At 35.5% G+C, this 13,032-nt stretch overlaps 1 protein-coding gene across 1 annotated transcript in view; it reads left to right on the top strand.

Annotated features, from left to right (window-relative positions):
- TM9SF2 (transmembrane 9 superfamily protein member 2) overlaps window positions 1-13,032 on the top strand; it is a 69,597-nt gene extending 56,565 nt beyond the window's left edge. The window contains exons 10-15 of the mRNA XM_083122682.1: window positions 1,838-2,015; window positions 4,216-4,375; window positions 4,849-5,000; window positions 8,557-8,668; window positions 10,093-10,264; window positions 11,718-13,032. Of these exons, the coding sequence (XP_082978808.1) occupies window positions 1,838-2,015; window positions 4,216-4,375; window positions 4,849-5,000; window positions 8,557-8,668; window positions 10,093-10,264; window positions 11,718-11,785 (842 nt within the window). The 3' untranslated portion in view covers window positions 11,786-13,032. The remainder of the gene's footprint in view (window positions 1-1,837; window positions 2,016-4,215; window positions 4,376-4,848; window positions 5,001-8,556; window positions 8,669-10,092; window positions 10,265-11,717) is intronic.

Here is a 13,032-nt window from a genome sequence, read left to right as displayed (position 1 = left end):
CCACATATACATATGTAATTTATTAATTACCCAGAACATAACCTTGACATTTCATATAAACTGTCAATCGAAAACGTAGAAATGCAGTACTTCGGTTGGATGTAATGACATTCTAATATTGAACGGAAATAAATAATAACAAAATATTTAGTGTACATATATCACATATACACTAAATATTGTGTATAGACATAGTCACTATAGATATATAACAAGAGAAGAATAAGGAAAATACAAGGTAAAATAATGTAGATTAGAATGGACTGACATATAACTAGTTCGTTTCAGAAATTATTTTTAATGTTTTTATGTACGTAGTAAGTGAGAGACAAAAATCCAAATTCATTCATTCAGATTCTCACAGATACTGTTATCAATACTTGAAAATTTTAACAATTAAAAGTTATACAAAATATTAATTAATATACATTAGTATGTAATTATTCCACTGCAATTATATGCATCATTTTACCAGGGGTTTAAGAATTGCAGTTGAATATTTAAATTGCTGTTATTTAATCACAAACTCTAGAAAAGTATGCTTGGGTAAATAAACTCTGATACTAATAATATTAAACACACAATGTTATTGCAACATTACAGTACTTCACACTGTCTTTGAGTGTATGTAATTTTTGTCGATACATTGAAGTACCATTAGAAAATGAACTGATCCGATATAAAATTACAAATATTTCTTGACCATGTATGATTGCTTAGCCTCCTTAATTGAAAGAACTCCACATATAGACATTTACATTACAAAACCAGCACATATGTATTGGGCATTCATATTTATGAAAATTAAGTGACAGAATTTTATACTAAAGTACATGCTATTTACTGATATACCAGTTCCATAGCAATAGAGAGTACTGATTAATTTTCCCCATCCTAGTGTTGCATAAATGAAACCTTAGCGTATGCCTTTAGAACTACCAAGAGTAATAAATTTATTTCATGGTCAATTAGTCGATATTACCTTCAGAGAAAATTCCAGCTGATTGTTCTACTTCGCGCATCATCATGATGATCATCCTTTGCCTTTTCCTGCCTCTGGCTGGGTCGGCATACAAGTCAAGCCTCTCCATTTTTTCCTGGTCTACCACCACTCCTCTCTTTCCACGGTGTTCCAATCTTGTCCTCCTTCTCCTAATATTCTCCACTGTCTGTTCTTTCCAGTGACATGGTCTCCCCTTTGACCTTATTCCTGCTCCATGTGCATTATAAGCTCTTACCGGTAGTACTGGTAGTTTTTCAGCATCCACCCTCTTCATGTGTCTGAACCACCTCATGTGTACCTGATCTATCCTGTCCTGAAGCTTCACCACACCCACTGTCTGTTGGATCTCCTCATTCCTTATACTTCATACTTTGCGCATAGTGTTTATAAAAGAAATCATAAAAATCCATTATCATATGCATTTTTTCTGTTTAAATACTAAAAAAAAGTGTGTAGAAGTTTGCTTTACCATCATTTGAGTCTGTGTTTAGATACTTTTTGGTACTATAAATCATGATCACTACATGTAGTCAGATTCACACTCACAGAATTGATCATAAATACCTATTGAAAAATGCAGGTTTGGCCATGACTCAGACAAATCCAGGCATGATTTCCACACAGGTCAAAACAACAGAAGCAAGAAATTAGGCAAAGGCAGAACTGATCAGGTGGTAGGGTAGTATGCAAGACTTAGGCAAAGGCAGAACTGATCAGGTGGTAGGGTAGTATGCAAGACTTTGGTTTTTGTTCATGTTAAATGAACTATACATTAATTTTCCAGTGAGTGCAACATGATGGACAAATATTTTATTATGCCTTTTTTTTTTTCAGCTTTTGCATGTCTCGGCTTCCTGTCACCAGCCAATCGTGGAGCTTTGATGACCTGTGCTATGGTACTTTTTGTGTGCTTGGGTACACCAGCAGGATATGTGTCAGCTCGTATTTACAAAACTTTCGGAGGTGAAAAGTGGAAATCTAATGTGTTGCTAACCTCCATGCTTTGCCCAGGGTTAGTATATGTGGTCATATATTATTCAGTGCTGAAATAAGTACGTCTGTAGGTTTCAGTTGTAGATCTTTCTCGTGTGCAGTTTGCCATAGGTTATGTGATCAGGACCATGCTCTGGCCTCCTTTACCCCCTTCTCAAGGAATGACCAATTGCAGTAACTCTTGTAATTCATTGAACTTGTGCCTGCCATGTGATGGTATGGGAAACAAAATTGCTTACTCAGATGCAATGAAACCTCTGCCATGTCTTCAGTGACCACCCTCTGGCATTTTAGCTGTCACGAAGTGGTATGATCCGGCTTTGGCAGCTGGTAGTATGTGTTAAAATTGTACTATGATGAAACCCCAGCATGTCAGAAGACACCATAGAAAACTTGCCGAGATCATTTGACCAGTGAGATTTTTATTACAGTGTTCTTTCAACATGCTCCTGGTTGCCAGAAACTTATCATGCAACTGGCTAACTGGTTTTGTTTCTCATACCACTAAACAACCTGTCTCCACTTGCTCAAGTGCATGTGCACATAGGAGGTAGGGAATTGGCAAACAGCACTCTCCCTGCAGAGATTGCTAATAGAAAGTGCTTCCAGACGGAAAGAACTCTAGTCTCTGCAAATCTCTCTTGCAATAGGATCCCTATAGCTGGATTCTAAACATGAGTTGCTGCAGGCTACAACTGTGAAGAAACTTGTTTTTATTTTCTCACAGGGATCTCAACCATGATTTCAAATTGACTGAATTTTCTTTTGTTTTAAATCTTCTTTATGCACAGATAGGCTAATTGGGACTGAACCTACAGTTAAAGTGGATCCGAACCACTGTTCGATATGCATCCACTAGGTACTTTCAAGTGGTATTGTTCAAACCAGCCAGAGTTATTACCTATGTAAAGTTTTATGTTTCCGCATTGCACAATTGGATATTTTTTTTTTTTTTCGCTAATTTCAAAAGCTCACTGCCTTCATTCACTAAGGGTATGGTGTCTGGGTGCCACTGGTGCTTGGTCCAGATGCTGTATCCTTAGGGAATGAAGGCAGTAGACTTTCAAAATTAATCAGAAAAAATAAACTGCCCAATTGTGCAATGCGGAAACACAAAACTTCACATAGATAATACTTAAACCACGTTTACTGCATCCATCATAAATGCAGCCAGTAATAGTTGTAAGATAAAAGTCATATATCACACTATCCACCCTTTTTAACAAAGCAAACTGTTGTTGGCCATTTCCTGAACCAAGGTATCAAGAAAAACTACTGTGCCAGTTACTCTCACTTGTATAAACCAACTGTTGCAGTTAGGGATTTTATAGCTCTGACCTAAGCATATCTTCTAACAACTAACCTACTCACCATGTACACATTGCCTAAGTGTACATTTGCGATTGCAAGTGGTCACATGAAAAGAGACCATAGGGGTAATAAAATTATTTTTTTGTTGAGATGCATTGGACATCTCTAAGTGAATTAAGCCAAACCCAACAGCTTTATAGCTAATATTTTTAATACGGTGAGTGTTTTTCTGAAGACCTGCAAATACAGTCTCACTAATTTTGTCACATGCTTTTTCACACATTGCACCTAGAAAATAGAGCAGATTGTTTGAATGAAAGTCTATGATGTTATGTTCATTTTGAACGAAAGTCTATGATGTTATGTTCATCTGTACCTAGCAAAGGCAAAAGAACAAAGGACCAATTGAGCAAAAACAGCTTGGTGAATGGCACCCTCATTTTTTAATGTATTTTGTACCATTTGTAATTTTTCCCTTCAGGTCCTTTTTTGCATGTCCACTCGCATTTTAGACACAAAAGATTGACTGCAGGTCTGGTGTGAGCGCTACAAAATTTCCACAAAGTTTTCAAGTCTCCACTAGCATTCATCCAAGATTCACAGCTGTATAATCTGCAATGCAAAAAATAAGTGGCCACCCTGTAGTATGTTTTGTATGTGTATTGTTGATTGTGATAACAGAATCTGCAACCTTACCACATGAATGAATTCAGTATTTTATTTTCTATAATGTCAATTCTAGAACTTCTTAAACAAATGTTGTACGTTGTATTTCAATAATTATGTTAATATTAAACTTAAAGATACAATAACAGTGCAACATGTCAGCACTTCAAGCCACATACAGTTGTTGAATATATGTAACAGTGTGTTTTGACTATGAATAGTGATAAAATGTTAATTTTCAGAGTTGTATTCTGCCTTTTCTTTGTGATGAACCTCATCCTGTGGGGCAAAGGAAGTTCAGCAGCTGTTCCATTTACAACTCTCTTGGCATTGTTGGCCTTGTGGTTTGGAGTATCTGTTCCACTCACTTTTGTGGGGTCATACTTTGGATTCAGAAAGAGGGTAAGCCATTTGTCTCCGCATGTATAGTGATTATTCTTAACTGTATGTTTTGCTGGTTGCACGATTACTTAAAAATAATTCAGTCAAGTAAGTTCCACTTCAAAAGTCTCTTGCTATACTCTGTCCCAGGAATCTGTGGAGCAAGGCCTGCATAGTGGCAGAGAAAGGGGGGGGGGATTGAGTGGGGAGAGTGAAGCACAGTACACATTACTGTGAAAGCTGGTAACTGCAGTTGCCTTCCACCCTCCACAAAATCCTGTTGCCTCTCACGTGTTCATTGGAGGAGCAGTCTCGCGTCACTACTTTTGCTCCAGAGATAGCCAGGACAGAGTATAGTATGTAATTCTCAGCAACAGTGATTGTAAAACAAAGTTACTGTTAAAAACTTTTTTTTATTTTTTTTATTTTGAATTTAAAATTCTGAGAAAAGATTATGAATGTTCATTCAATGTTTCCCTTCTTTTTTTTTTCAGCCCATTGAACACCCTGTCCGGACAAACCAGATTCCTCGTTTGATCCCAGACCAGAGCTTGTACACTCAACCTATCCCTGGGATCATCATGGGAGGAGTCCTTCCTTTTGGGTGCATCTTCATACAGCTCTTCTTTATTTTGAATTCCATTTGGTAAGTACTCTTGTACAGTCCCTGTTATAATGTATGATTCACAAACTTAGGACAATGAAGAAAAGAGGCAGGAAATACAAGGACTGTTCAAACAACTGCATTTTTTGCTCTAACAACTTAGTTTCAACTTTTGAAATATCTGCTGGAATGGTGTGCAACCCTCTTATGAATGTGGTGTGAAAACAACATCCTTTCAAGGTTTTTAATTTTTTTTTATCTGCGAAAACAAAAAGCTGCTGTCATGTCAGGAGAGTAGGGAGGGTGCAGCATGATGGATGTTTGAGTTTTCATCAGATAATTGTGGAACAGAAGTGATGCATGCATCAGCAGGTTAACAAGGTACAACATCCAGGTTTGGTTGGTTGGTTGATTGATTGATTAGTTCTTAAATTTTTTTGGTGCTTTGTCATTTGGTCCTTTTGCAGCCTTCTAAGTATATTGGAAAATCCCCTTATCTAAAACCATTAACTTTAATTAGAATTATTAAATAAGGGATATAAAAAAACCCTTGAGAAAGGTTAAAAATGAAAGTTGTAAAGGGTCCTGCACAGGACAAACACAACACATTATAAAACTTACTGAGAAACAGCGTAAAAGGCCCGCTCTTCTCAAAAAGCTAAAAGCATTTGGTAAAACACTCATCTCCCAACATGGACGATAACTTGTTGGGAAGGGTAAAACTCTTGAAATTAGAATCGGTACATTCGAGAAGGGTCCAGCCCTTGCAGCAAATGATGTGCGAGATGGCTGTGTTTGATTCAAAGCAGAGTTAAAGCCCTTGGCCGGAGGGATGGGACGAGGAACACTTAGCACAAGTGGTGGGCTTCATAGTGCAAAGCTTGTTCTCGATTACCTTATCCCACTCTTCCTACCAAGTGTCAAGAAGGAACAATGAAAAACATTCTGCAGGTCCCTAGCTGGTAGAAGGTGGCCGAGAACGCTGCCGTCCACGACAGCATCGGCTGCTTTGTTCTCCTTGATGCTTATGTGTCTGGGGACCCAGTACAAGTGGACAGCACTAGCAAATAAGGACGAACCATCAAAGGATGTGCACTGTTAGCCAGCGATTCAAGACACTGGAGCACAATGATCGAATCAGAACTTATAAGAACTCTGTGAAAACCAAGAACATTGGCAAAGTTCAGGGTCTTAAGCACTACATACATATATAAAACCTTTCTGTACAAATCCCTCAAATTCTGTAAAACAACATCTTGTTTTGAATCCCATACCTCTAGATGACATTGTGTTTTTAAGGAATGTTTCATCATAATTTTCTCTTCACTGATTTGAACACTGCTCGTACTCTGGTCATCAGTCAACAAATGCAGCTCGAATTTCCAGTTATGGTTAATGTGTAAGGTTTTCTGGTATCAGCTCTTCATTGATCACTATTCTGCCCAATTTAAAATGCTTGAACCATTCTTAGCAGTGAGTTCAGCTTGTAGTGATTTCCCAGTTTGCTTGCTTCAGTATTTGAATTGTTTGTGTAAAGTTTTCACAGAGTTTAATGCAAAATTTCACACAAACACATTGCTCTTCACATGTTCAACCCCCCCCCCACCCCCTGGTCTCATTGTGGTAACGGCATCGCCTTGTAATCAGGTTTGACACTCAGTGGAGGCCCATAATGGATTCTGATCTCACTTTAAACTGTAAGTCTATCCTGATTAGCCTGTATGTGCATAAAGTGGACAAGAACCCAAACTCCAAATGGGAGTAGCTCAATGATTGATACAGATGGTGGAATGAAGAAAGAAGTCCTCACTTCTAGCTGCAATACACTCAAAAGTGCATTTATAACATTTGGTCTTTGTACAGATGAGGTTTACTTGGGAGTGGAGGAGAAAGCACAGCATGTGGTAATGAGAACAGCAGGAAATAGTGAGAGTGGGAAAGCTATGATATAATAGAGAGACTAGAGTGAGTGATTTTGTGCAGGCATAGTAAGGGTTGATAGTGATATGAAGAAGTAGAAAATTTACCGATTCCAATGTACTATTCTCTTAATTGTTTGAAATTTTTCAGCATGGCAAAAATAAATATACTATAAAATATGCTTGTGTGTGATTTATGTATGTGTATATATATATATATATACATATATTCTTAGACGTGTAACATTAAATACTTGAACGGGGTAACAATTAATAATTGTTCAGAATATTGTTAATATTTGGGATGAAACTGTTTAATAGGTATATTAGTTTATCAGAAAAATTACCAATAATTTTACAAATCTGATATATCTATAAATAGCCTGTAAATTAATGCAACATTCTACCATTTTTATGAAGATATAATTTATTTGGCCTGGTTATGTAAAGTAAAAGTGTACCTTTCTTTTTCAAAGATAATTGCAATCTCCTAGCCACAAATTTTAATTAAGGAGGTTAATGAGCCATGAATGTCCTTGATGGAATATTTGCAAATTTATATCAGATCAGGAGAATATCAGTTATTAGTATTAACTAAATTTTACATGGGTACTTTATCAATTTTGGCAAAAATTTCATATCCATTCCTAATAAATATACAAGGAGTCCATTGCAGTTATATCATAACACTTACTACAGTTTGGCTTTAAAATAATAAAAAAAAATACACCAAATATTTATCTAGTAGTTATTTAATCACAAAATCCATTTCCGTTGTAACTCTGATGCAAAATAAATAAAAATGTCAAATTTTGCATAATTACTCCATGAAAGTGTCTCACCCCATTTTGATTGATTGATTAATTTGATTTATTTTACTTCACTTTTTGTGCTACTTTTGGCTAATTTGCAAAGATGGGGATGAGTGATGGCACGATGAAATTCATGAATGGCCGGGATTCAAACCCAGGTCCTGTGGTGTTGTAGCACGATGTTCTAACCACTCTGCCACGGTTGCCAGCTCTCACCCCATTTTGTAGACTCTGTGAGATACCCAAACTGGAATTTTTTTTGGCTTATATCGGTGATTACGTTTGAACCCATGATTTGCAATATAGACCACTGCTATCAGCTGGTACATTGGTAATGATGTTGGTTTAACCCTAGCTTGGGTCATAATTTTGTTTGAATTAAAGTGTAAGATATCACAGGATATTGATACATTTATCCTTACGTGACCCAGAATGTTGTTTATGGCATGGTTCTATATGTAATACCTTGCAGAGAAATATTTTACTTTGAAAAATTTCACAAAATATCACTTTTGAAAAATTTCTCAAAATATCACTTTGCTTATGTATAGTAACTAAATGCTGGAAGTACGTTTTTAATGCTGGAAGTACATGTTTTTAAAATACGTTTTAATGTCTTGCAGTCAAAATTGAAGGGATACAGAAAATGTAATTTTGAGTGACATTCTGATTAATGAAACCTTATCTAAAATTCAGCACGTCCCAATGAAGGATACCACATTCAATCTTTTAAAATATGAAACTGTGCCATTTGTCTAGAAGTTTGAAAATCAAATAGAAAATTCTAAAATGAAATTGATTATTTATATTTTACATATGCAGTAATATATTTGGCTAAATGCTAATGATATTTTTGTCTTGTTTCAGGTCCAGTCAGATGTACTACATGTTTGGATTTCTTTTCTTAGTTTTTATCATTTTAGTCATCACATGCTCAGAAACTACCATTCTTCTATGTTATTTCCACTTGTGTGCGGAGGTGAGTTAAAAAAATACTTTTTTATTATTGTTTAGACAATCATTACTCTTCTTGAACAGGGTACCTAGTCACTGGGAACTAGAAATCAGGGTTAGTGAATTTCTTAAGATTTTCAGAAACCTGAGGAAAGTCTGGTAACTGTATGTTGGTTGGTCATGCTGCAAGTATGAGTTTTTCACACATTTGTAAACTTGTTGTAAAACAGGTGTTCTGTTCCATATGTGAAAAGAAATACTTAAAATTATGATTTGTCTTGCATGTTGAGTTGTGCACTTACGTATTTTAACCCTGAAAATATGCAATAAACTGCTACACATTTCAGTTTCAGTTTTGTAATGGAAATCATTCAATTTCCTCATCATGCTGGAATTGAAAGTGTGTTTCCACACTGTTACATATATTTTCCAAACATTTATCACCTGGAAATGATGATATGAGAAAAAAATTATAATAAATAAATAAATGCATGAAGGAATTAAAACATCCTTGCCCAAAATTCAAAACTTAACTGTGTTTTTAGTCTCCAATTACTGGCAATACATTGATTTTATATAAATAAAAAATAAAACAGTAGGTAAGCTATGGTTGAATTTTTTTGTGATAATTCATATTTGCCAAAAATGTAGTGTATAATCTGCTCCACAGCTGATCCAGGACACAACTTTAGAAAAGTATGCAGAGCTACTTCAGTACTAGTTGTGTAATGTCATTCAGTTTCCAGATTATAACTGAATAGAAAGCGAAAGTGTCACACTGTTCCAGGTCACAGAAGAGTCATAAATCATTTTTAGCACACACATCTATTTTCCAAGGTATTTCTCAACCTAGAAACAAACATGGATTTTGCCAGAAATGTATAGACATAGGGGTCATTCCACATCAAATGAATGAAAAAAAACATAGATTTTGTCACCCACCATCTCAGATTTCGATGAAACTATGTGAACACCCTTTACTTATGGTTGAAAGAAACCCCCGAAAATTTTTTCACTGCATCTCGAATGGTTTTAATTTTACAGCTCTTTGAAAAAATTTTTGCTATTTTTTCCGCAATATCCAAAAATGGCATTGATACAAAATTAATTCTGACGAAAATAATATATTCAATGATGTCATTCTTATTAACTTATTACAGTGGAACTTCAATTTTCCATTCCCGGATTTTACATTTTCCCACATTGTATATTTAATCTTCATCCCAACACAGCAAAATTAAAATGTCCTTCATTTTACATCCAGGTATTATCATATTGAAGCATTTATGATTGATTAGAAGCCTAGAAACCAACATATTGTGCAGCATTCGGAGAGTTATTTTCTGTGTTTTATTCTTATTTTCATGTTTATGTTGTTTTATTAAACTGTCAATGTATGATATATTTCTGGATATTAATGTTGACTTTGGTGTTTTCTTTCCATCCTAGGATTACCATTGGTGGTGGAGAAGCTTCCTGACTAGTGGATTTACAGCCTTCTACCTGTTTGTGTACTGTATGCACTACTTTGTTACAAAACTGAACATAGAAGGTGTTGCTTCTACTTTCCTCTACTTTGGGTACACACTCATCATGGTGTTTCTCTTCTTCCTCCTCACAGGTAAGTCATTTTGTTCTGTATTAAAATACATATATGCAGTGGAACCCTGATGTTAAATTTTTTCATGGGGCCCGTAAAAAAATATGAAATGCAGGAAAGCATAAGAGAGAGGTAAAACTCAAGTGTGGATAAGAAACGACTACCCAATCAACTTTTTTTTGTTGGATAATCATGTATTACAAATAACTGAACAATGGGACAATGCATTCATAAGAATGAGGAAAAAGCAAGATAAAAGCAGTGAAAATTAATCTTGGATTAACGTGACCTCTTTTGTGGGTGGGATAGTGGATGCCTGCTTTTAACTGCTGCCTATGAGGTTCAATCTAATTGTGTGGGATCTCTCTTGACTATGTAAACTAGTAATTTGTTGCTAGCTTTGTGTCTCGGGAAAAGGCAGGGGGGAAGGTGATCACTTATAGTTAGACATTAAGGTGTGATCATCTTTATGTATTGTAGCCAAAGTATCTTGGATTCAGCTCACAGTGGAGACATGTGAAATGGTTCAGATACCATTTTAAACTGTGTGCATATCCAGTCCTGATTAGCCCATCAGTCGAAGTGAACTCAATACAAGCTTTGTCAAATGTGCACATTTTTAGACGTCAAAATAAGGGAATTGTTATTTACACTCAACGTTAGTTGATGATTGATTGCTGGATTTAGGAGTCTTGCAGAGAGCAAACACCTCTTCCACCAATGGTTTCCCTGTAAACAATGTGTTTTCATTTCATCAGTCTCTGCGTCCATTCTTATGTTGAACATACGATTTATTTTTAGCATGTGAATGGTTCTGAAGAAAAGCATCAATTATATTATACTTAACATTGCATGCATTTCCTTCCTGCACTGCTCTGAGTGTTCAAAATGTGTATTGTTGGTTTGGCTGTAAGATAATTGCAGTTTTGTTTATTAGAAGGCAGCACAGAACAGCAATTAGCTTGTCTCTTAACTCCTCACTTTGTGTCTGGTGTTTGTATTTTGTAATTGTCAAAGAAAACAGTCTTTTAAGGCTGCAGATTCAAAACAATGCCTGTTTTCTCCTTTATGATGGATGAGTTGTTGCTGTTTGATGTGAATATTGACAAGTGGCCATTTGATTATGTCAAGGCTTGTTGACAAATATAAAATCAGGATTCAATTAGTTGTCAACCACCTGCTTTAGTGGACCACTCACGGCCTGGTATTTATGGAGCATAAGAAACTAAACTGACAGTCATTTTAGAGCATCATTGGAAGTAAAAGAATGTTAGTAAACTTTTAATATTGTGTGTAGTTTAGGAGGGAAGTGGTACCAAATTGTTAAAATGTTGACTTCTATAACCATTGTCAGAGTACCTTGGAGCTTGATCCACCCTTTTCAAGGTGGCAGCTTTTCAGCAAAGTACATTCTAGTTCAGAACATAATAGTTGAATATTAAGTCATTGTAAATATGCATATCTTCACTTGCAGGTACCATAGGCTACTTTGCATGCTTCTGGTTTGTGAGGAAGATCTACAGTGTTGTCAAAGTGGACTAAAGCGAAGTGCTCGGGACTATTGGATGTGTTTTAACTCCATTGAATATAAAACAGGAGAAAAAAAAACTAACAAGTGCACCAGTGCTTTTTTCTTGTCCTTCAGTGGCCTGTGATATGAAAACTTAATCAGCAGATAGGTGTAATAATGTAATTGTATTTAGTTCAAGATTGAAGGTAACAGTCCTGCCATGAGACAATACTGGTAGTACTGAAAGGCTTTGTTTCAGGAGGAAAAAAGTATGATTGTGAGAGTCACTTTTGCTGCATGCAATCATGAGGAAATGCAGTCTGATTAAGGGGGTAAGTGATACAATCAAGTTGTTTTTTTTTTCAGAGAAAGACTAAAAATGAATTATTCATGTGTTGGCACAAATGTGTGTGTGTATGTATGTATGTGTGTGTTTAGTGTATATAGTTTATTTTATGCTACAGTGGTTGAGTATTTGTGTTAATATGTAGCATTGCTGCCTGGCACTGGTTTACTGTACTGGTATAATGGTAATGTGGGGAGATTAACAATAACCTCCATTCTTCGCATTTTTTTTTTGTTCGTAAACACTAAGAATGCATATGTATTTATTTTGTTCAGAGGTTATTCTAGGAGAACATGCAAGTGATATATATGTGATTCATATATGTATTCAACATAGCACATAAAGAATGTAGGTTAAGTGGTTGTACCCCTTGCTTCTTATCTTAACACTAGTGGTATGCTGCTTTTTCATTTTCACTTTTGTATTGACGCATTAGGAAGTATTTGAAATTTCCTAAAGGAAGCTAACACAAGTTGAAAACAATTGCAGAATGCAATGCTATTTGTCTCGCAGGCAGTTATCTTTTTCTTTCTGATTACACAGTAAGAGGTCTTATGTAAGATATCCATGAATGAAGATAGTGTGGTGTGCATATCAAAATTTTGAGTCTTGAATAATAATTAAATGTAACACCTTGTCACTTAGTACAGCTAATGCTTTTCTGACTTCCTATTTATATGCATTAAGAAGATTGGACTTTTTGTAATAAAGATGTTGATGTTATAAACACATTTTCTACTCGTGATTAAATCAAAGTTAATTTTTATTTATTACCCATGAAGAAATGGTTAATGAACTTTGTACATGATACTAACAGTTCTTAGCATTGAGTAATTTTTCACAGTTTTTCATTTCCACGGAGTAGTTCAAGTGTTCATAATTTGTAAATGAAAATGTCTTTTCAGTCTTAAAATAAAGTTCATTATATTTTAA

The sequence above is a fragment of the Lepisma saccharinum genome, chromosome 5, assembly GCF_977018435.1.
Source record: "Lepisma saccharinum chromosome 5, izLepSacc3.1, whole genome shotgun sequence".
NCBI classification, from domain to species: domain Eukaryota; kingdom Metazoa; phylum Arthropoda; class Insecta; order Zygentoma; family Lepismatidae; genus Lepisma; species Lepisma saccharinum.
The sequence above is the reverse complement of the archived record's forward strand: the minus strand, read 5'-3'. Positions and strand labels throughout refer to the sequence as shown.